The sequence below is a fragment of the Hemicordylus capensis genome, chromosome 1 (genome assembly GCF_027244095.1).
Source record: "Hemicordylus capensis ecotype Gifberg chromosome 1, rHemCap1.1.pri, whole genome shotgun sequence".
Lineage (NCBI taxonomy): Eukaryota > Metazoa > Chordata > Lepidosauria > Squamata > Cordylidae > Hemicordylus > Hemicordylus capensis.
Window position 1 is genome coordinate 408,100,097 of NC_069657.1, and position 24,244 is coordinate 408,124,340.

General features: G+C 43.4%; 1 protein-coding gene across 12 annotated transcripts in view; it reads left to right on the forward strand.

Moving 5' to 3' along the window:
* The window catches only part of CDC42BPA (CDC42 binding protein kinase alpha), a 281,126-nt gene that overhangs the window by 227,457 nt on the left and 29,425 nt on the right, over positions 1-24,244 (forward strand). For all 12 annotated transcript variants that reach the window (XR_008319045.1, XR_008319037.1, XM_053307023.1 and 9 more), the window contains 6 exons: positions 732-813; positions 1,307-1,523; positions 14,471-14,533; positions 15,381-15,974; positions 16,869-16,966; positions 18,586-18,670. Coding sequence is in view for 10 of the 12 variants with exons in the window: in XM_053307023.1 (XP_053162998.1) it covers positions 732-813; positions 1,307-1,523; positions 14,471-14,533; positions 15,381-15,974; positions 16,869-16,966; positions 18,586-18,670 (1,139 nt within the window). In the remaining 2 variants the exon portion in view is untranslated. The remainder of the gene's footprint in view (positions 1-731; positions 814-1,306; positions 1,524-14,470; positions 14,534-15,380; positions 15,975-16,868; positions 16,967-18,585; positions 18,671-24,244) is intronic.

Sequence of the window (24,244 nt, forward strand, 5' to 3'; positions counted from 1 at the left end):
CACAAAACATCAAATTTTGCGGGGGGGGGGGATACATGGGGAAGCTGCTTACCATATTTATCTGCTCCCCCTGATTAGCACTTTGCCCTGGAATGCCTCCGAATCACCCGAAAATCAACCGAAAATTGCCTCGTTTTTCTTTTCTTTTTTTAAGTAGGTATTTTGAGACTCCCTCGACCTGTGGATATGTGAGATCAGAGTGTGTTTTTCCCTTTTTCCCGCATATGCCAAGGTTGGGTGTTTATTACCCGACCATTGATACACAGATCCGCAGATACTGAGGTCCTCTTCTGTGTGTGTGTACATATACATATATAGGTACCAACATTTTCTTCAACACTGAAATAACCATGCTGACTATGGTTGTCATATTGACAACATTTTAAAAAGCTAAAATACAAGTTATATTTCTATGGTGATCAATAATTTTTCCAGGTTGGAGTGAGTGTTGATTTTTGGTGTTAGTGGGGAGCTGTTACTTGATCTAGTGGTAAACTAGTTGACTTCAAGTTTTTTAAATAATAGGACCAAGAAATATTTGAAAGATTTTCTATAGTGAATGTCTGCATAAATACATAAGAGATAAGTACATAAAACCTGTGTGTTCTGTTGAATCTGTTGAAGCAAATTAATGCAACTGTGGTTCTCTATAATATACTCACTTACTGTTCACAACTAAAACACACAAAACAAACTTGTACTCCCTAATAAATAATTTTGTCTTTCTAAAGGGATGAGGAATTCTCAGTGAGTTCAGTCTTAGCTTCTGATGTCATCCATGCAAATAGGAAAGATATTCCCTGTATTTTCAGAGTAAGTAATATTTGTTATGGTTGAAGCATGTTTCTTAGAAATAGAGATTAGCTGAAACGTCTTTTCTCTTAGTGTTAACTTTATTATCAAAAAGCATTTGTTCCTCAGTGTCGTTTCAAGTGCACACTTTAAATGTAATGTATGTTCTTTCCAAATCCGAGCACTGGAAGGAGTGCAAAGCCACCAAGATTTTTAATATTTCACAGAAAGATGCTTTCCCTGAGCTAGCCCAAAGGGATAGTAATTATAAACAACCAAACAAACATTTTTCCTCTGGCATCCCTTACATTATTGGTTTTTATTACTTTTTTATTCTGTTGTTCCTTCAGGGTACTCACAGGAATGTGCATGGTTTCGCCCCACTGATTTTACTCCCACTAGAACCCTGTAAATCTGTCTTTCTGTTTATTTAGAATATTTGTATCACACCTTTCCACCTAAACAGGCATTCTGTTGCATCTTACACAAATACACATGTCTATAATTTTTCCAGGTTACAGCTTCCCAGCTATCAGCATCCAGTAACAAGTGTTCAATCCTGATCCTAGCTGACAGTGAGAATGAAAAGAGCAAGTGGGTGGGAGTCCTGAATGAATTGCACAGGATTTTGAAGAAGAACAAGCTGAAAGATCGCTCAGTCTATGTTCCCAAAGAGGCCTATGACAGCACTTTGCCCCTCATTAAAACAACCCAGGCAGCAGCAATCATAGGTATGTACTAGATAACCTACAGTATCAACTTGGAATTTTATGTAGATATAACTGACATTCTAGCATTTCCTTTTTTTATCTGGATCGAGATCTGTCGAGATCCATAAGTATGGGGTTCTGCGCCTGCACAGGGGCCACTCAGTAGCCATGCCTCAGCTTGTCGAGGTGTCCACACCTCGCCCCCATGCTGACAGCATGCTATTTAAGGGCGGACTGGACGCCATGCTTCTCAGTTCTTTTCTGACCACCATCGCATTTAGACTTCGGTCTGCCTCTTTCTGTCGGTAGAGTTCCTCCGAGAGTTCATCTCTTCAAAAACGATGTAGTAGGCCGGATTTTTTGTGTATGACCTTCTTCTGGCTGATGATTGGTGTTTGGTGATTTGACTCGATTTGGCTGACGGACTTTGACTGGCATTTCGACCTACGGAACGGCCCTGACTATCCAATTGTGTGCCCCATTATGGCTAAGGAGAAAAAGACCTTCAAACGGAGTGAGGGCTGTAAAGCCACTCTCCTTGAGGGATCTCCATAACCTATTCTTGATGTGCTTGGGCGAAGAGCACAATGACTCGTCCTGCAAGATTTGTTTGTCCTTCTCCAAACAAACTCGCAAAAATCGGGCACTTCGTTTATGGGCCACCATTTATGACAAGGTCTTAAGTCCTCCGACACCAGGCGAACTGCGCCCATCTGTCTCGACATCGAATACGCCTCCTAAATCGACATTGGCACCGCCATCATTGTCAACTCCTCATCAGTAAAAATCCACATAGTCAGCTTCGACTCCGGCGTCGACACCAGGCCATCCAACATCAAAATCGTCCGCTTCGACGTCGTCAGCTCGACAAGGGACCACAATGTCAAACTCAACGTCAAGGTCCCGCTCATTCATCCTCTAAGCCGTCCAAGCATTCGACTTCGACATCCAGTACACATTATCGACAGCAATCTAACACCTCTGATCATTCCGTCCGTTGACGCCGATGGTCTCAACATCGAGGGCTCGCTCTCTGTCTCCAGCCCGGACACCGATTTCTTCTTCAGCTCCATCGATGCCGAGCACCCGTAGAGCAGTGCCTCCATGTCAACTCAGATGTTGCTTCGATGCCGGACTCCGGTACTGACCTTCGATGAGGACGAAGCGGGTACTAGTACTACTGTGGCTCTCGACCCTTCAGCACCACAGCCTTTGCTCTCTATTCTGGACTCGATCTCTAGTACACCTTTGACAACCACATTGAAAAGTATACTCCTCTCCCTTCATCTTTGTCGGTCTGACACAACTACCCAAGGCAATGGTACCATGTGTTCCAAAGGCATCGTAGACTCCATGATTGCTGACAGCTCAGCAATGCACACAAACTGCTCCACTTTCAGTTCGGTCCATTGGTACCAAGACATGTGAGCCTTCTCCTATCCATAATGCTGCAGCTCGTCCAACTTTGAGTCTGACCCGGAAGATGGGGATAGCTTAGTAGACCCTCATATGTCTCCCAACGAGGAGATGAAATCGTATCATAAGCACATACATGCCATGGCAGAGGTGCTTGAACTGGACCTGCGGTCACAGCTGTCTACAATTGATGACCCAGTCTACAACTTCATGCTCAAGACACAATCCAATCAACTGGAGGCCTTCCCCATGCTCCCAGGGACTACGAGAGCTGCCAAATGTGCTTGTGAGGTGCTCCACACCTCTACGCCCACATCTAAGAGGTTGGAAAACCTCTGCCGCATACAAGAAAAAGACAACACCTATCTTTTGAAGCATCCAGCTCCCAGCTCCCTTGTGGTCGACTGCGCTGCTTCCTCAAAATCAAGAAAGCGCTACACAACAATGCCTGAGAAAGAAGGCCGCAAATTAGACTTAATGGAAAGGAAGATTTATTCTACTTCATATCTGTCCACCAAGGTAGCGAACTATGCTGTGTGCGCTGCCAAATACAATCACTGTATTTGGGAGTCCCTTCAAGATGATCTTGATTCCTTGTTTCCTGAAGACTTCAAAAAGAAGTACCAACAGATGCTTGAAAGGTCTGCCAAACTAACAAGACAACAATTAAGCATTGTGAAACACCTTGTAGAATCAGAATCTCACTCCCTGACTGCTGCGGTGACGCTTTGCAGGCATGCTTGGCTGTCGTCTGCCAACCTCCAGACCGATATGAAGGATAAGATCGAAGGTCTGGCATTTCATGGCACTGGGCTCTTTAGTGAATCCACAGACACAACCATGGAGCAGCTAAAGAAGTCAAAATTCACAACCAAGACATTCACATCACAGGCTTCAACCTTGACCTATGGCTCTAAGTATTGTTCCTACTCCGGTAGGCAGTGCCCTTCGTTCCGTCATCAGGATAGCCGTGATATTAGAAGGCAATATCCTGCATATAATAAATGGCCTTTTCAGAGCAAGGCCAAGTCCTCACAATCTCAACGTTCAAAACATCCTGAGTCTCAGAAGCGCCTTTGAGATTCAGGATCATCCACTGACACTACTCTACTCCCCATTCCCACCTGCAGGGGCCTTAACATCTGGGCTAGCAGATCCCATCAAGCTGGCAAGCTATGCCCCTGCGTGGTACCGCATAACATCGGACCGCTAGGTCCTGAAAATCATATCTTTGGGATATGCTATAGAATTCAGGAGAACTCCACATTATTTGGGAATGAAGTTCACTCCACCGTCGAGAGCCTTGCAGGACGACGTGGAGGAACTGTTGGGAAAGGGTGCAATCACCCCAGTGCTGTGGGTGCGCAGGCAAGAGGGATTCTACTCCCACTATTCTCAAATTCAGAAATGGGATGGGGGAATCCACCCCATCGTGGATCTCTGCCACCTGAACAAGCTGATCAGAGTAAGGAAGTTTCAAATGATGGTGTTGCAACTGATACTCCCGCTGCTTCAGGGGGAACAGTGGCTTGCAACACATCTAACAAGTGGCTTGTGACACATCTAAAAGACGCCTAGTTTCATATCAGCATCAGGGAACACCACAGACAATACCTCCGCTTTACCGTCAGACACCAAGTGTTCCAATACAGTGTATTACCCTTCGGACTGTGCACCGCCCCCTGGGTCTTTACCAAATGTATGGCAGTTGTGATCACCCATCTCAGGACCCAGGGCATTACCATTTACCCTTATTTAGACGACTGGCTTCTGACATCGAAAAGCAGAGAAGAGTTACTTTTGCAGATCCAGTATGTAGTATCTCTTCTCCAAGACCTAGGAATCCAAGTGAATTGGAAGAAGTCTCATCTGGAACCAGTTTGGACCACCACCTACATAGGGGCAGTATTGGACACAGTAACACAAAGAACATACTTTCCAGAAGACAGATACATGTGTACAGGTGAAACTCGGAAAATTAGAATCTCGTGCAAAAGTCCATTAATTTCAGTAATGCAAATTAAAAGGTGAAACTGATATATGAGACAGACGCATTACATGCAAAGCGAAATAAGTCAAGCCTTAATTTGTTATAATTGTGATGATCATGGCGTACAGCTCATGAAAACCCCAAATCCACAATCCCAGAAAATTAGAATATTACATGGAACCAAGAAGACAAGGATTGTAGAATAGAACAATATCGGACCTCCGAAAAGTATACAGTGTACTGTGCTTGATTGGCCAGCAAACTCGCCTGACCTGACCCCATAGAGAATCTATGGGGCATTGCCAAGAGAAGGGTGAGAGACATGAGACCAAACAATGCAGAAGAGCTGAAGGCCGCTAATGAAGCATCCTGGTCTTCCATAACACCTCATCAGTGCCACAGGCTGATAGCATCCATGCCACACCGCATTGAGGCAGTAATTGCTGCAAAAGGGGCCCAAACCAAGTACTGAATACATATGCATGCTTATACTTTTCAGAGGTCCGATATTGTTCTATTCTTCAATCCTTGTCTTCTTGGTTCCATGTAATATTCTAATTTTCTGGGATTGTGGATTTGGGGTTTTCATGAGCTGTACGCCATGATCATCACAATTATAACAAATTAAGGCTTGACTTATCTCGCTTTGCATGTAATGCGTCTGTCTCATATATCAGTTTCACCTTTTAATTTGCATTACTGAAATTAATGGACTTTTGCTCGATATTCTAATTTTCCAAGTTTCACCTGTATCTGGGATCTGGTTCACCTCTTCCAACTACAACCAAAACAACCAGCTCAACAGGTACAACGTCTCCTCGGCTTGATGGCCTCTTGCAATGCAGTGATGCCCTATGCTTGACTGAAGATGCGGAAGCTGCAGCTGTGGTTTTTTTCAGTCTTCCATCCCAACAAGGATAGCCAAAGGAAGCGCCTGGAACTACCACCACAGATTCTGAAGTCACTGTCTTGGTGGGCAGGTCGGGAAAACCACCCCGACCCTTTCGAGATGTCCCTTTCGAGATTCCATCTCCCTCCGTATGGCTGACAACCGATGCATCCCTGCTAGGGTGGGGTGCTCACTGCAATGGTCACCTAGTACAAGGAAAGTGGTCTTGAACATAGGCCCAATTACATATCAATTTTCTGGAATTGCTGGCTGTGTTTCAAGCGCTACAGGCATTTCTGCCTCTAATTCAGGATGAGATCGTGCAACTACAACTGGACAATACAATGGCCCAGGCCTACATCAACCACCAGGGTGGGACTGTATCTCGGAGCTTGTGTGCTCCAGGTGTTCAACTGTGGCACTGGTGTATCTGGCATCATGTCACTCCAGTGGCGATCCACATCAAAGGCCTCGAGAATGTCCTGGCCAACGATCTCAGTCGAGTATTTCTGCAGGAACGTCACCACGAGTAGGCACTCAAGATGGAGTACATAGCTCCGCTCTTCGACCACTGGATTTGTCCGACCATAGATCTCTTTGCGACCGCCTCGAACACGAAGTGTATTCGCTTCTGCTCAAGGACAGGACATGACCCTCGGTCCCTGGGGAATGCCTTCCAGCTGGACTGGTCCCAGGAGATACCCTACATGTTTCCACCACAGCCTGTAATCAGTCGGGTAGTGGCCCGACTGCTGGCATCGCCAGTATCAGGCATTCTAGTGATACCATGGTGGCCCAGGCAGCCATGGTTTCCTCAAGTACTCAAACTGTCACAGAATCGTTTTCATCACCTTCCTCGAGTACTGGACCTCTTGTCTCAAGACAACGGACTCATCCTTCACCCAGACGTTACAACTCTTCGTCTGACTGCTTGGCGAATTGGATTCTAGATCGGATTCTACTCAATCAACGTAAACCTTCAACCAGGCATAACTACTTGAGCAAGTGGCTCAGGTTCATGGCCTATGCTAAACCCCACAGGTTCCTGCCTAGGTGAGCATCTGTGCGGGACGTCCTCCTTTACCTGACTACCTTGAAGTCACAAAGCTTAGCTAACGTCTCTTTGAAGGTGCATTTAGCAGCCCTTTCCTCAAACCATCCTGGCTGTGATGGTAAGACCCTATTTTCGCATCCACAAAGCAGGGCCTTCCTAAAAGGACTATCAAGTGTCTACCCACCCATTCGGGCCCCAGTAGAACCCAGGAGCATCTCTCTGGTGGTTGCATCACTTATTCAAGCCCCGTTCGAGCTCATGGCCTCTACACCCCAGAGGCTGGTCTCCTTAGACTGCCTTTTTGGTTGCTATAACAATGGCACGACGTGTGAGTGAGCTTACAGCGCTGAGGATAGATCCACCCTATATAAGGTTCTCTCCGGACAAGGTCCTGATGCACCTAGACTCCAACTTTTTACCAAAGGTCATCTCCGACTTCCATCTGAATCAGGACATAGTCCTACCTACATTCTTCAGAAATCCCACATCCTCTTTGGAGTGCTTTTTGCACTCCCTAGATGTGCGCAGGGCACTACTGTTCTGTCTTGCACAGACTAAGGACTTCCGTTTGTCCTCCCACCTTTTCGTGGACTACAGGGGCTCGAAAAAGGGTACCTGCGTCACTAGACAAAGATTGTCAACCTGGCTGGTCGAACTCACCAGGTTCACCTATGACTTGCAGGGCAAAACGCCCCCTAAAGCAATCAAGGCCCATTTCACCTGAGCCTACACTTCATCAGCCGCACACCTCTCAGGGATATCTTTCAAGGACATCTGCAGAGTGGCTACGTGGTCCATGGAGATTCCCTTTCTCAAACATTGCGCCATATATGTGCGCTCTGCTGCTGAAGCTAACTTCGGGAGAAGTGTTCCTAAAAGGGTGTTACAATAGCCACTACTGCACCCTCCTCCTTAGGGGAGCTTGCTAAACACCCAAACTTATGGATCTCGACAGATCTTGATCCAGATAAACAGGTTGCTCACCTGTCGCTGATGATATGGAAGAGATCCGTCAACATCCATAAGACCCTCCCAGACCACCTCTCTGCAGTAGTACTCTGCTATGTGCCTACTCGTGTGCCAGCCGTTGCCTTCTCCGTCAGCCTGGATGAACTCACCTTGGTATCTGGATGGTCGTCCTCCACAGCGGTTGTCCAAGAACTGAGGAACATGGCACCCAGCCTCGCCTTAAATAGCATGCTGTCGACATGGGGGCGGGGCTTGGATGCCTCGACAAGCTGAGGCATGGCTGCCGTGTAGTCCCTGCGCAGGCACAGAACCCCATACTTATGGATGTCGATGGATCTCTTCCAGATCATCAGTTACAGGTGAGCACCTGTTTTTCTCTTAGATAATTATCCTGCACTACTAGCTTATATTTAATTAACTCAAAATGGATTCACACAATCATAAGGATCCTGCTTTAAAAGGTAATCTGGATCAGCGAGCCCTGTGGAGCAGCTTATGAGAAGACAGAATTTCTGGTCAACCCCTGCTTAAATTGCTCTTGTTAACCAGCATTTAACCAGATTAGATAACTGGTTATCTGTCCTGGTTAAATGCTGGTTAACCGGAGCAGTTTGACCAGGATTGCCCTGAAATTCTCACAATCAGCAAGGCTTGCTGTTCCTGATTACCTTTTAATTCAGGATTCTTATGATGGTATGAACCCAGCCTCAATGACATAACTGAAGTTGACCAAGTTTTTTGCCTACCTTAGTAATTATGTTCACTCTTAGTAATTATCACTTTCACTCTGTACTTGTGACAGAAAGGGTTAGAATCTTAATGAACATTCTTAGTCACAATGTGTTGTACTACATGATTTTTTCAAATCCACTGTTCTAGCTGAAACTTTTTTTGCTTTGGAGGGTCATGCACTTAGGCTATAATCCTATCACACTAACTTTGAAGTAAGTCTCCTTGAACTCAGTGGATGACAATCCACATAGTGAAATGTTGGCATTAGGGACCTCTCGGGGCTGCTGCACAACAAGACAGGCAGTCCAAGTGGTGTTGTGGAGGTGGAAAGTTGCGCAATGACGCTTGCATCATGCTGTTTCCATTGTTTCCAGTAGAAATAGCACTGCGGAAGTACACAAACACTGACTTCCTGCCTCCACAACTCCACTATGGCTGCATTTCACATTGTGCAGCAATGTTGTTCTGCTTCATAGAATGTTTTTCAGTGGGCACCAACTGTGGCTTCTGTGAATACTGGGGACTCCTTAACTTAATACTGATACAGATACTGGGGACTCCTTAACTTAAAGGGTAATATCAGTTAAATTGTAATATTGTAGAGGGGAGGCACTAAACCAAGCCAAAACAAGAGAGAAAACACCTCCTTAAAGTGCCTGAGGTAAAAAAGACATACATGGTTGGAATGTGAACAAAACAGATTTTGCAAATTGCAAAATCTTCAAAACAATTCATCGAAACAGCAGCCAAGCCAGCTGTTTCAACTAATAAATCTTGGAACGATTCGAGTGATTTGGCCATAGTGAGGAACTCAAAACACCCCATTGTTCCCCATTGGTAGTTCCTAGGGTCAAAAAAGTGGGTTGTGTGGTAGGGCATGATGGATGCTACCTACCACCCAACCCACAAAAGAAATGGGCAAGTGGGTGATTTTAAAAAATGTTTTAACCTTCCCCCCCCCCCAAAACCAGGGAAAGATTAAAAGTTGATAAAAAATCTCCCACATGCCCATTTCTTTTGTGGGTTGGATGGTAGGTAGCAGCCGTCATGCCCTACCACACAACCCACTTTGAGTCCCTAGGAGCTACCATGGGGAGCAATGTGGTGTTACGACTTCCCCATTGTTATGGCCGTACACACATGTTGCAACCCTGCCTTGAAAAACACTGTAAGCACACAGTAAAAGGGAATCTGTCCCTCCCAACACAGAACACATATTTCAAAGACAGTCCAAAAATAGCCAAAAAAGAATCACTGACCCAGAATCCACTGTCAACTGTTAATGAAACTGTTCTGGAGTCCTGGCTAAATACTTAAATCGGGCTAATGGGCTAATGTGATAATCAGCGTGATTATATGGAACAGTTCATTACAGTATCAATTTGGGCAAAGTTTTGGTCTGGAAATGAGGAGAAGACAGAAATATGGTACAATCAGATTTTATTTTATTATTTGATTTGATTGATTGATTGATTGATTTCTATACTGCCCTTCCAAAAATGGGTCAGGGTGGTTTACACAAAGAAGTAATAAATAAATAAAATGATTCCCTGTCCCCAAAGGGCTCACAATCTAAAAAGAAACATAAGATAGACACCAGCAACAGTCACTGGAGGTACTGTGCTGGGGGTGGATAGAGCCATTTACTCTCCCCCTGCTCAGTAAAGAGAATCACCACGTTAAAAGATGCCTCACATGTATCTCTATTATTTAGGGATAATAGGGGTACATGAAAATAAATTATTGGTCTTTTATTTATTCAATTTATTATTTTTATTTTTATTTATTCAAAGGGTCTGCTTGCTGGCTTCCTCCCTTTTTTCAAGAGAGGCCATGGGGGGGTCTCCCTGTGATTGCTTGTTTTTCTGACCTCGGGCAGTGCTGCCCCATGTTTGCTTATGTCAAGCAACCAAACTGCATAGTTTGCCAAACATGGGTATGTGCAGAGTTCATGATCCCGTGAGCTCAGGTGTCAAAGATGGTGGTTGCAAGCCTGCAACTCCAAATTAAATAGAGGCGTGCTGTTTGCAGTCCCAAGACAAGCTGTCTTAGGAACATAGGAAGTTGCCATGTTCTGAGTCAGACAATTGGTCTATCTAGCTCAGTATTGTCTACATAGACTGGCAGTGGCTTCTCCAAAGTTGCAGGCAGGAATCTCTCTCAGCCCTATCTTGGAGATGCCAGGAAGGGAACTTGGAATCTAAATGCTCTTCCCAAAGCGACTCCATCCCCTGAGGGGAATATCTTACAGTGCTCACATGCAGTCTCCCATTCAAATGGAACCAGGGTGGACCCTGTTTAGCTAAGGGGACCAGTCATGCTGCAGTAGCATCATTGACACAAATTGCTCTCACACACACAGTTATGACTCTTTACTTTAGTAGGGTTGTCATATTCAAGCATTCCAAATTTGGTTACCCTAATTTGGATATTATGCAAATTGCATAATTTGCATCATTAGGACTTGTATAATTATGACCAGTTGACTTGTATTTGCTCTTGAGAACTACCAGCAATAATTGGGGAGCATCTCTTTACCTGACCATTTACTTGAGTATTAAACACCCAGACTTTATATCCCAACACTTTCTAATATACAAATTCTATTTTTAACTTTGTCTAATTAGCTCTGTGTAGTGCTCCATGGATTACTCACCAGTTGCAGATTACTACCCCACTCCATTTTCCAATACCTAAATATGCTATTTATTGATTTAAATATACTATTTATTGGTCAAATTTAAACTACCAGATAAGATTGGTGAAGATACCAAATCAAAGTTCATGCTGAGGAGCAGTTCTGAGTGCATTTTCATTACCACTAAATTCTACAATTGATCCAACAAAACTGGTGCTAGGGATTAAGGCTTTCATGCACGAGCATGAAAGCCTTGTCATAATCACCATATACATCCTGAGATAAGTACATAAAATGTAATGCCAGAATAACTCCTTTTGATTTAGAATACTAGTACATGTGGACCTCGGTATTCATGGTGGTTCCGTTCCACAGTTTTGCCCCCACCCCCAAACCCTCCCCAGTTCAGTTTGGCTTGCAGGGGTTGTGAATATATTTTTAATTTGTTTTTCTTAACTTCCCCCCTCTGGAGGTCTTCTCCAAGATCGCGGGAGACATGGATGTCCCGCCGGCATCCATTTTGCTAAAAAGCACATGGTTCGGGTGATCTTTGACCCACTTTGGAGGCTACTATGCATGCGCAATGGGTTCTATGTGGCCAGGTCATGACCAGGTCATAAAAATGCTAATATTATAATGCCCTTATGCAAATCTATAGTGTGGCTACATTTGGTATATTGCATGCAGTTCTGATCACAGTATCTTAAGTAGAATATTGTAGAACTGGAAAAGGTGCAGAAGAGGGGTGACCAAGATGATCAGGGACCTAGAGCACCTTTCCTATGAGACAAGGCTACAGCATCTGGGGCTTTTTAGTGTGGAAAAAAGGTGACTACATGTAGCTATGACAGAGGTGTATAAAATTTTGCATGGAATAGAAAGAATGGACAGGAGAACAAATGTTCTGCCCCCCTCACAACACTAGAACCAGGGGTCATCCCATGAAACTGAAGGCTGAGAATTTTAGGACCAACAAAAGGAAATACTTTTTCCACACAGAACGTAATTAATCTATGGAATTATCTGCCATGGGATGTGATGATGATCACCATCTTGGATGGCTTTAAAAGGGGCTTAGACAAAGTCATGGCGGACAGGTCTATCAATGGCTATTAGTCTATACTAGTCTATATGGCTATAGGCCACTTCCAACCTCAGAGGCAAGATGCCTCTGAATATCAGTTGCAGGGAAGAAACAGCAAGAGAGAGGGCATGCCCTCACCACTTGCCATGGGCTTCTCAGAGGCATCTGGTGGGCCACTGTGTGAAACAGGATATTGGACTGGATGGGCCTTGGGCCTGATCCAGCGGGGCTATTATGTTCTTATGTCTGAATGAAACCAATAGTACTTACTTCTGAATAGGCATGCATAGAATGGATAACACTATAAAGCCAAATACCTTAAATGTACACATGTAGGCAGTGATTTACATCAAAATCAAGCTATCCCCTCCACTGCCCAGCTGACAAAAAAACAAAGACACCATTCCTTAGGGGAATTCCTTATTGTGAACCTCTCCCAGTCAACTTCCTGTGCTTCACCTGCCTTTCTCTAAGTCCAGTGGTTGAATAGAATAGTGACTGCACATTTTGCTCCTTAACTCCACCTCTATAAGGTTAGAAAAAGAGCTTACCTTTTTTAAAAATAAGGAAAGCTGAGAATCCGGGCAAGATATTGGGCTAACCAGGTGCCAGGGAACATGCTTAAAATCTAGTAGATACAGTCCGGGGAACATGTCAACCTTATACTTCAACATTGAAACATCTGCCACAGCACAGCGGCACCCTTAGCAGCATCAAGCATAGCCATAAGATAAACTACAGCAATGTCTTGAACCACATTTTGACTGAGTATGCCTTGCTATGCAGATTGTAGTGTAGACCAGAGCGCTGAGTGAAGCACAAGTTAGTCTCAAGGCCAGATTTGGAGCTCATCTCACAGCAATCATCAAGAAAATATTACACATCTACATCCGTATTACACATGTACATTGTTTTTGTGCCCCTCCCTCCCCTCAGCCAATGGAGGCATAGTTGTTCGTGACAATACTTGATCTGTATGATAAGCCAGCCAAGAAGCAAGATGATCTCAAGTCAATTGGAAGTCAGTGCCAGAAAAACAATCAGCAAGGGGGGAAAGCTCGCCAAAATGGCACTAGAAACTCAAATCAATTTGAGCTCAAAATGGGATTATTTCAATTCGAACTTGAAACAGGCCATTTATTTTGAGTGAGAATCACTTGAAACAGCCTGATTCGAGCTCAAATCGATATGAATCTAATCATTTTACACATCTCTATTACACTGCTTATTTCTTGTAAGGTTGCACAATGAATTTTGGAAAAGATTTCTTTATTCTTCATGATACATGTATCTATTTGAATCCATGTAAATCACAGAAAAGTATTACAAGCCTTCATGGAACTTAACTGTATAAATATAACTACATATATATATACAGTTTATAGTTATATATAAACAAAAAAACTACCTGAACATAAAAACAAGATAAAATATCCCTCTGGGTTACACCACATTCATCAAATTTAACTGCAGTATGAGTATTCTGCAGTACAGAAGCTGCCACTAGATTGAAAGGTACCACTATTACATATAAATACATGCATGATCTCCATAAACACCCACTTAGAGAATCACCATCTATTCTAAAGCTCCCCTTAAAGGAAAATTACACTAAAAAACCTCTTTGCAAAAATACCCAAAGCGAGCAGCCTCCATTTTTACACAAACATATCAGTGGGAGAAGCTGTAGTAGTTCATTTAGGCTTCCTGAGACAAGACTTTTGAATTTCAGAATTCACTTTATCTCTTTTTTGCAAAGAACCTTCTCATCTCATCATTCTGTTCTCTCCAGAGCCCAAAACCTTATTTCTGCAGTACTATGTCTAGAACTATTATCTAAAAAGTGACTGACTAGTGAGGAACCTACTCTCTTGTTCCTGATATTATTCATGTATTCTCCAAGGCATTTGAACACCCTAAACATTTTCCAGCATAAAGTTTTCTGCATGGAAAAGCACTTGTTAAAATGCACCTTTTGTTCATATCATATCATACAATGAACAGATGTGGATGAAATCTGTTTATTAATGGGAGCTTGATGCTTGCCTGAATAAAAGAGGCTGAATGAATGGTTAATACACTTTGAACTTCTTATAATTAATCTGCTAAAATTATTGTTGTTTCTCTCCCATATTCAGGTTATGTTTCCAATTAAATTTTTTACACTATCTTTTCCCCCTTTTAAAACTATCACAGATCATGAAAGAATAGCCCTGGGCAATGAAGAAGGGTTATTTGTCGTGCATGTCACCAAGGATGGTAAGATAACATGGCCTGTCTTTGAAATGTGGGTAGTTGAAATAATATTACACATTTTGTTCAGTCAACTGGTTTCTAAATCCATCTTGTATCAGTTTTAAGATTCCAAACTTATTTTAATAAATGCCAGCCATGCTGCCTCCACCTGTGAGCTGTAAAGCAAGTTGTTCCCTATTATTTCCTGCTACCAAAAAAAAAAAAAAGCCTCCAGTCTGTTTTACTGGCAGACTGCAACTCAGACATTTCTCCATTACATGCATTAATCATTTCTCAATGCATTTTATAGAAATAAAGGTCAGACAATTTCTAGAAAGTCAAGCCACTATAGCACTAAAGTACAGTTACTGTTTCCTAAACTAAGAAAGAACATTAACGTTTCTCTGGCCATTTTAACATGTCATTAAGATACAGAGAATTGCCTTTTTCTGTCTCCAGTAAGTAGGTTCATGTTCACTGGGTATATGTGACAGTCCTACAGCTGAATTTGAAATAATTGATAGTTTTCTTCAGTTCAAATAAGCATTATGTAGAATTTAGAAATGGCATAGTTGCTTTTTGTAAAGTGTTAGGAAAGGAAAAGGCAGTTTGGTAAAGGGTTACCAAGAATAAGGAAGTGACAAGTTGATTAGCAGCAGAAAAAGTTAGGATATGACCACCAGCAAAACAAAAGGGAAAATAAGCAAGATGCAAACAATAGTTTGTCCTGGGACTTCCAGACAGTCTTTATATTTCAAGCTAAAATGGTAAATGGCAATTTGCTTTTGGTACATCTAACAGTTTCTCTTCATATTGCTTCTTTGCACAACAGAGTGCTAGATATGCTTACCTGGGTTTTTTCTTTTTGCAGAGATCATTCGTGTTGGTGATAATAAGAAAGTTCATCAAATTGAGCTCATCCCAAATGAACAGCTTATTGCAGTCATCTCAGGACGAAACCGTCATGTACGCCTGTTCCCTATGGCAGCTCTGGATGGCCGAGAGACTGAGTTTTATAAACTGGCAGAGACAAAAGGTTGCCAGACTATAGTTTCCGGACAAGTACGCCATGGAGCCCTTACTTGCTTGTGTGTGGCGATGAAAAGACAGGTTCTCTGCTATGAACTAAACCACAGCAAGACACGTCACAAAAAGATTAAGGAGATCCAAGTGGCTGGGAATGTCCAGTGGATGGCAATCTTTAGTGAGCGACTCTGTGTGGGCTACCAGTCAGGATTCTTAAAATACCCTTTGCATGGAGAAGGAAACCCACATAGTTTGCTTCACCCAGATGATCACACACTGTCATTCATTGCACAGCAGCCAACGGATGCCATCTGTGCAGTCGAGATCTCAAATAAGGAATACCTGCTGTGTTTTAGCAGCGTGGGCATTTATGTGGACTGCCAGGGCCGAAGGTCTAGGCAACAGGAATTGATGTGGCCTGCAACTCCTTCCTCTTCCTGTAAGTTCTGTCATTGTGTTAATTCAGAGCAGTTTTGTTGCTCCTAGTTGCTTTAGGGACATCCACAATATTTGGATAATCAGAAATTCAGATGGACGCCATGCTGTTTAGATAGAGTAATGTCATCAAGAGGCTACATGGGACTTGAAAAATTGATTATTTGGACAAGAAAGAGTGTTTTAATTGATACATGAATAATGTGGTGATTCAATTCAGACAATCCTTCAAACCATGGTTTAAAATACCAGGAACAAGCCATAGACTTACATATTCCTCCTCCTCACGCAGACTCCTTCTCAGTTTCCTGTTTAGCATTAACTGTAGTTAAACAGTAAAAACCATAAAACATTTTTAAAACTCCATTAAAAAGACAAAACAGAAGCAGGAAAGTGAAGAGACCTGGCAGGCCCTAAAGCCTGAACAATTAAAAGGTCTTTAGTTGTTTTTTGAAAGCAGCCACAGAGAAGCAGCCACAGATGTCAAAGAGCAGACATTCACTGAGAGAACATTCCAGAGCCTGGGGGCAACTGCAGAGAAGGCCCTGTCCCCCCATTCACAGCAATTTAACCTCTCTCAACAGCAGCACACAGAGCAAAGGCCCCTCTGTCAAACGTGTTGGGTGGGCAGCAGAAACCCTTGGCAGCAGGCAGTCCTTCAGATATCCAGGGCCCAAACTGTTAAGGGCTTTAAAGGACCAGCACCTTGAATTGGATCTGGAAACAAATTGGCAGCCAGTGCAGCTCGTTCAAAACAGGCGTAATATCCACTGAGTGAGCAGTTCCAGAGAGAACCCTGGCAGCTGCATTGTATGAAGTGACTGCCTTATGGTCTTCAGTGCAATCTGATGAATGTTCAATGTGTATTACCAATATATGCATTTGTACTTCTCTGCAGGTTACAATGCACCATACCTCTCAGTATACAGTGAAAATGCTGTTGACATATTTGATGTCAACTCCATGGAGTGGATTCAAACTATTCCCCTCAAGAAGGTAACTAGCAAATTATACCGAAATTAAACAAGGGATGGTTGGTTCCAAGAAAGCATGTTTGTTAGAAGTTGGGTAATAATAATTAGCATCTCAATAGACTATAATTGTAGTTTCAGTCTTACAATGAAGTGAGGCTACATCAGAAATGTGCTAGAAGTTTTGCTATTTGTTGTCTTGGTTAACTGCTGTAAAAATAATTTTATAGATTGCATGTCATGTCTGTAAGTGAAGATTTACACTGGAGTAGAGATGAGGGGAGTGAAGACCACAAAATTAGCTTTAGAGCTGATTCTATAACTTAAAAAAGAAAAGAAAAGAAATCTCCCCTCCCCAAAATATTCATATGCCAGTATAGGGGAATTTCCCCCCTCCCCAAGAAAGAAAGAAAGAAAGAAAAGAGGGAGTTGCTTGCATTTTTTGTAACAGCTGAGAATAATTTCTGCCAGAGCTGGTAAAATCTGCCTACTCCTAAGGTAATGAGAAATCTCTTGGAAATAAAGGGTAACCATTATTACACTTGAATGATTTAACTTATATTTCTGAGGTAGATAGTGCTTGTTCCCCTATATCGCATAGCCCTCAACTGCTTAACAATGGTAATGTTGCTGCTTCTATCTGCCTGCGGTTGCCTCCTTCATTTTACCTCAGAACTGCTAGACCTCAGTGCTCCTATTTGGCTTTTACAACCCTCCAGCCTTGTACCTCATAAGCAGAAGGGTCTGCTAAGTTCCTTGTATGGGCAGGAACCAAACTGTTATAGAACCATTTCTAATCCTAACCTTGTAGTCTTTCCTCATTTCTGCTCCTAGGAGTCCGTTCACTCCCCCCCCCTCGCCCCCCACTTCTACACACAGTTGCTCCCTTTAAAAAAAGGGGGGTGGGACACAGGGAAATCAAATAAAAATATGTATAAAAATACAGTATTGGAGGATAGCAAACATTTTAAACTTATTTGTAATGATATTAAAATAGTCCTGACACACAAACAGAGATTTCACTGTATCTACCATAGCATTCTGTTCCTTTTTTTCTGTCGGTATATGCACACATATTTTTTCCAATGTGTTTTTTGTTGTGCTCCTACAGAGTGGTACTATATACCATTTTGTACCTTCTGGATTTTTCAAGATCATGGTGGTTTTTGGTCAGTTTACTGCAGGAAACTTCACTCTCTATACTCGGAATGACCAGGCCTAAAAAAAAAAAAAAAACCCTACAGTGATGATTCCACAGCTAAAGCCATCATGGCTGCTGTCTGTTTTGGGGCTGGTGGCCAAATAGGAATTCCAGGCCTTGATTTCAGCTGTATATGAGCAGATTTCCACAAAACCAAAACCAGATGACTTTTAACCACTTTTTGGTGAAAATTGAGCAATTTTTTTAAAAAAGGAGATATTAAAAGGAGATATTCAATGAGAAATTTTGATGGAATATCAAACTTAGAATACTCTGTCTGCAAATTAATGAAGCATTACAACACTACTGGAAGACCATCAGTAGTAGTTACCATCCTGTTTGGTATCAAGGTGAAAAACTTGCTATCATTTCAGTTTGGTAGCAGTTATACTGAAGTCAGTTTTTACTGAGATATTTATCACTTATCACTTATGTGGTTTCAGGTACGTCCTCTGAACACAGAAGGGTCACTAAACGTCCTAGGATTAGAAACAATTAGGCTAATATATTTCAAAAACAAAATGGCAGGTACGTATGAGAAGATTACTAGTTGCACTAATGTATGTTGATATATTCTATTGATCCTGTAAGTAAGTCATTGTTTAATTCATTCCACAACAGTTCAGCATGGCATACTGAATACAGTACATGAGCCCTTTTCTTGCTCTCACAAGAATTTTATCTTTAATTTGAATAGGCTTTAGTCCTCCAGGTTAGGGAGAAAATTATAAAAATGTACCTTTAGTTAGTTTATCTCACACATTCAATTCCAGCCATCCCTTCTTTCCAGTATTTCAGTATTGACTTTTATTGTTGTCTTCTGTTCTGGATTTTGTTAAGTGAAGATTGTTAAGATGTTTGGGGTAGGGACGTGCACAAATCGTTTCAGGCAGTTGCGGGTAGGGTGGGGAGTGGTAGCTTTAAGAATGAGGCTCGGAGGTCCTTATCTGCTCCACTGCCGCCGTGCTGTCCTTCCCAAAAGGCCGTGCATGGGTGTATTCCCCTATGCAAATGGCCACCACACATGCACAGAGGCCGTGTGCATGCCAGCATTGCGTAGGGGCAGCTGGGGGAGAGTGCCGTTGACCCTGCACTGATAGCTGGGGTGACCACTGTGCTTATGGAAATGGCGGCGAGCACTAGAGGAGCAGGTATGGAGCTGCTCTCCTCAGTGTAATCCATGTTTCGTGCACATTCCTAATGATGGCCATGGCAGATCAAGAGTAGCCTTACTGTGGGACAGCCATTTAAAAGAGTGCTATTAAAGGGAAATAAACTGTCACTTATTTAATTTATAACAGGGTGGGGGAAGCGTGCCATTTAGATTTTCCAAAAATCTGCTTCTGAGAGTTGCGGGACCTTCCTGAGCATGCATCATGGAAGGACTGCTGAGGGGAAAAGGGGATTGGCATAAAACGACCCCTCCTCTTGCACAAACAGAACTGCCTTCTGCTTTCAGAAGACACAGTGAGGATGCAACCCAATATAAGTAATGATGGCTATCAGAAACGCGTAAAGAATTAGAGAGGCAGAGTCCTGACAGTTTGGTATTTGCAAAGATTACTGGTTGGTTCTCCCGAAAACTGAGAGTAGGTGGCACAAGAGTAGAGTGCTCATTATTGTATGAGCAATATTTTCCTTGCCATATCTACTTAGACCTGGAATTCAGTTACCTGCATGAGTGCGGCTCCTATCCCATCCCCTTTCTGCAGACAAAGTTTCAAATATCAGCACAGGAGTTTCAACAGCTGTTATGATATCCCATGTGGTTGGACAGGAATAAATTACTTTAGTGTCCTGCTGTAGTAACTTTTCATCTGGTTAGTGATGCAGTGACAGCCACAAAAGTGTGTTTCACTCTTCTTCTAATTGTAAAGTGGGGTTCTGCACCTGTGCAGACTAATTTCGGGATAGATTCCTTACCTCCTTGATGCACCCCTCCCACACCGAGTGCGCGTGCTCCATGCCTGCCATTTTCCTCAGTTTCTTTCTTACCACCAATGGGATCACTTCTTCAGAGTCTTCAGCTCCTCAGAAAGATTGTGTTTTGGATTTATGTGTTCCCTCATTTACCTCATTGATCATGGACTGGACTTTGGCTACGCAAGTCTCCCTGCCTCTAGTTGTTATACAAGATATGGCTGTACAAACCGTTGTGCAGCAAATCGTGACTCCTCAAAGTGCTTTCCCTCAATTTGTGCATCAGGATGCAGCTATACAAGCTTGCGTACTTCCACCTGTTACTACATCTGCTACCTGTGCAACTCAAGCTTTAGCTGCTACCCCCGTTCCAGTTCAGATTGTTCACTCTGTGTGTGCTCAGACAGTAATTCAACCGAAATCTATGGCTACACAAACTCGTGTGGTATTGGCCTCAAATACAACTCAGACCCATTCTTCACTTACCTCAGGCAAGGCTGTGCAATCTTCAAAGTCTGGGACTTCCTCTGGATCCTCAGCAAACTTAGACAAACAACACCGGCCGGTGAAAGTGAGTGCTTCTGGTACAGCACGCACTCCTACTAAGGTGGTTGGCTCTAAGCATGGGGTTAGGTCTGATGAGCCTGTCTCTTTTGATGATGATGATTCCGCCTCTTCGGAATCCGAATCTACTGGAAAGAATTCTGACCCGAATATACCTACCACTCCTTCCATATCTCCAAATGAGGAGATGTGCACCTACCACCAGCAAGTGACAGAGATGTCTTCGGTACTGGGTCTCGATCTAAAACAGGAAACAACTGATTCAGATGACCTGTTTTATAATTTTATGAAGAAAACCTTGACAACTCAACCTGTATATCTTCCCATGTTTCCTGTAATAACCAAGGCTGCGAAGTCAGCGTGGGAGGTGCTAGTGACACCAATGCCACCTCAAAAAGATTGGAAACACTCTATAAAGGGTCCATGAAGAGGATAATGAATATCTATGGAAGCTCCCAATACCAAACTCTATCGTTATTGACTGTGCCACTTCTTCCAAGAGCAACAGGTGGCACACTACACCGGCCTATAAAGAGGGCCGCAAATTGGATGTTTTGGGGCGCCAAACTTATGCTACGGCATGTCTGTCAATAAAAATTGTTGATTATATGGCCTGTTTATCCAAATATAAACACACCTTGTGGGACAATCTTTTTGAGCAACGTGCACATTTGTCTTCAGAAGCATTCCAAAAGAAATTTGAGGAAATGTTTGCTAAAACAACTACAGCAAAAGACAACAGCTGAGTAATGCCAAACATCTGGCAGAATCTGAATCTCACATGCTCACATCTGCGATTGCTTTACGCCAGTATGCTTGATTATGCTTCACCAGCCTTCAACAGGATATGAGAGACAGGGTGGAGGCTTTACCTTTTGATGGAAAAGGTCCGTTCTGTGGTGAAATTGACTCCACGATGGAAAAGTGAAAAAAATCTAAGTATACGGCTAAACTTTCACTTCCACGACAGCGGTACTCCAATACCAGGTTCTAACCTTATGGTCGCTGGCAAGGCAACTATCATCAATCAGATTGGAAGGACTATCACCGGCACTTCCAGTGCTACAACAAGAAGCCTTACAACACCAAGAATAAAGGCAATCAAGCAGCATGTAATAAGACTGTGTAATCAACTAAGCAGCACCTTTTATTGGTGTGCCAGCCCAACTGAATGATCAGTAATGTCTCCCTCTCTACTGATACCTCCATCTGTTGGAGCCAGGAACACCATCTCCCTGGCTGGAGCCAGCAACACCATCAGACTGGCAAGTCATGCTCAAGCATGGCACCGCATAAGATCAGACCAGTGGGTCTTGAGGATAATTCAAACCGGATATGATAGAATTCAAAACTCTACCATTTTACACAGGGGTGAGATACACTCCCACCTCAGAGACTCTGATGGAGGAAGTTATTACATTGTTGGAGATGGGAGCAATATCTCCAGTGTTGTGGGTGTACAGACATTGGGGGTGGTGGTGTTTAGTTAGTTAGTTTATTTATTTATCAAATTTTTAAACCGCCCCAAACAAATAAACCAGGGATTAAAACCTAAGAAAATTTAGAAAGCTGAGAAAGCTTGGGCGAAGAGATGGGTTTTCAGGTGTTTTTTGAAAATTGCCAGAGATGGGGAGGATCGTATCTCGGCAGGGAGCACATTCCACAATCTAGGGGCAGTGACTGAGAAGGCCTGTCTCTGTGTAGCTATCAAACGAGTTGGCGGTAACTAGAGACGGGCCTCCTCAGATGACCTCAATGGGCGGTGGTGCTCGTAGTGAAGAAGACGCTCTCTTAAATACCCAGGGCCTAAGCTGTTTAGGGCTTTATAAGTTATAACTAGCACTTTGTATTTTGTTCGGAAACCTATTGGCAGCCAGTGTAGCTCCATCAGTAAAGGAGTAATGTGGTCTCTCCAAGATGACCCAGAGACCAACCTGGCTGCCGCATTCTGAACCAACTGAATTTTCCGGACTATGTATCAAGGCAGCCCCACGTAGAGCACATTACAGAAGTCAAGTCTGGAGGTTACCAACAGATGTACTACTGTTTTGAAGTCATTGATCTCGAGAAACGGGCGCAGCTGGCGTATCAGCCGGAGCTGATAGGAAGCACCCCTGGCCACCGCCTCAACCTGAGAAACCAGGGAGAGGAGGTGTGAATCCAGAAGTATACCCAGACTGCAAACCTGTTCCTTTTGGGGAAGTGTGACCCCATCTAGAACAGGTGGATCAAAATCGTCTCTAGAGTTCTGACCCCGCACAATAAGTACCTCCTCTGTCTTATCTGGATTCAGCTTCAGTTTATTCTCCCTCATCCAGCCCATTACTGCTTCCAGGCAGGCATTTAGGGAGGATATGCCAACTCCTGAAGAAGTTGACATGGAGAAGTAGATCTGGGTGTCATCAGCGTACTGGTAACACCTGGCTCCAAATCCCGATGATCTCTCCCAGCGATTTCATGTAGATGTTAAAAAGCATTGGAGAAAGTACGGAGCCTTGAGGGACACCATACTTAAGCTCAGATTTTGAAGAGCAACAATCTCCAATTGACACCATCTAGAATCTGTCCGAGAGGTAGGAGTGGAACCACTGTAAAACAGTACCTCCCGCCCCAACACCCTCAGATGTTCCAGAAGGATACTATGGTCAATAGTATCGAAAGCCGCCGAGAGATCCAAAAGGACCAACAGAGTCACACTTCCTCTGTCAATTCCCAGTTGGATAATTGATATCCATCAGGCCAATCAAGGCAGGCTTCACTCCATAGCCCGCCCAAAATCCAGTTTGAAATGGGTCTAGATAATCAGTTTCCTCCAAGACCGCCTGGAACTGAGAGGCCACCACCCTCTCAATTACCTTACCCAGCCATGGGAGGTTGGAAAAAGGGCTATAATTGCTCAACTCCGAGGGAGCTAATGCAGGCCTCTTTAGAAGAGGTCTAATGATTTCCCCCTTAAAACAAGGAGGCATCCTGCCCTCCCTCAGAGAAGCATTTATGATTTCCACCAGGCTGTCTACAACAGCCTCCCTGCTAGACAGAACAAGCCATGTTGGACAAGGGTCAAAAGAACAAGTGGTAGGCCTCACCACTCCAAGCAGCTTGTCCACATCCTCAGGAGTCACAAACTGAAACCGATCCAGTTGAATCACATAAGAGGAGTTGTTGGGCACCTCCAGTTCAGACATCAAATTACTTGTGGGGTCTCCATCTATGTCAGCTCGAATCCGAGAGATTTTATCTGCGAAAAACTCTTTAAACACATTGCAGTGGGTAATTGATGACTCCAAATTCTGGTTCAAGGGAGGGGGAGCAGATACTAGTCCCCTCACAACCCTGAACAACTCCACTGGACGTGAACTCGCAGGGACAATACAGAAGTCCCAATCTATCCCTGGTCTCCAAACTCAAGTACACACATTCAATATGGTCCGATACCCTAACAGTGACCCTGGTAAGGGAGATGTTATCCTTATAGACCACAGCCACTCTACCTCCCCGCCCATGTCCCCTCACCTGCTCCTCTACAGAATATCCTGGAGGAAGAAGCTGGGACCAGACTGGACCCCTAGTCTCGGTACCAGGTACATACCAGGTCAGCCCCTTCATCCATGATCAAAT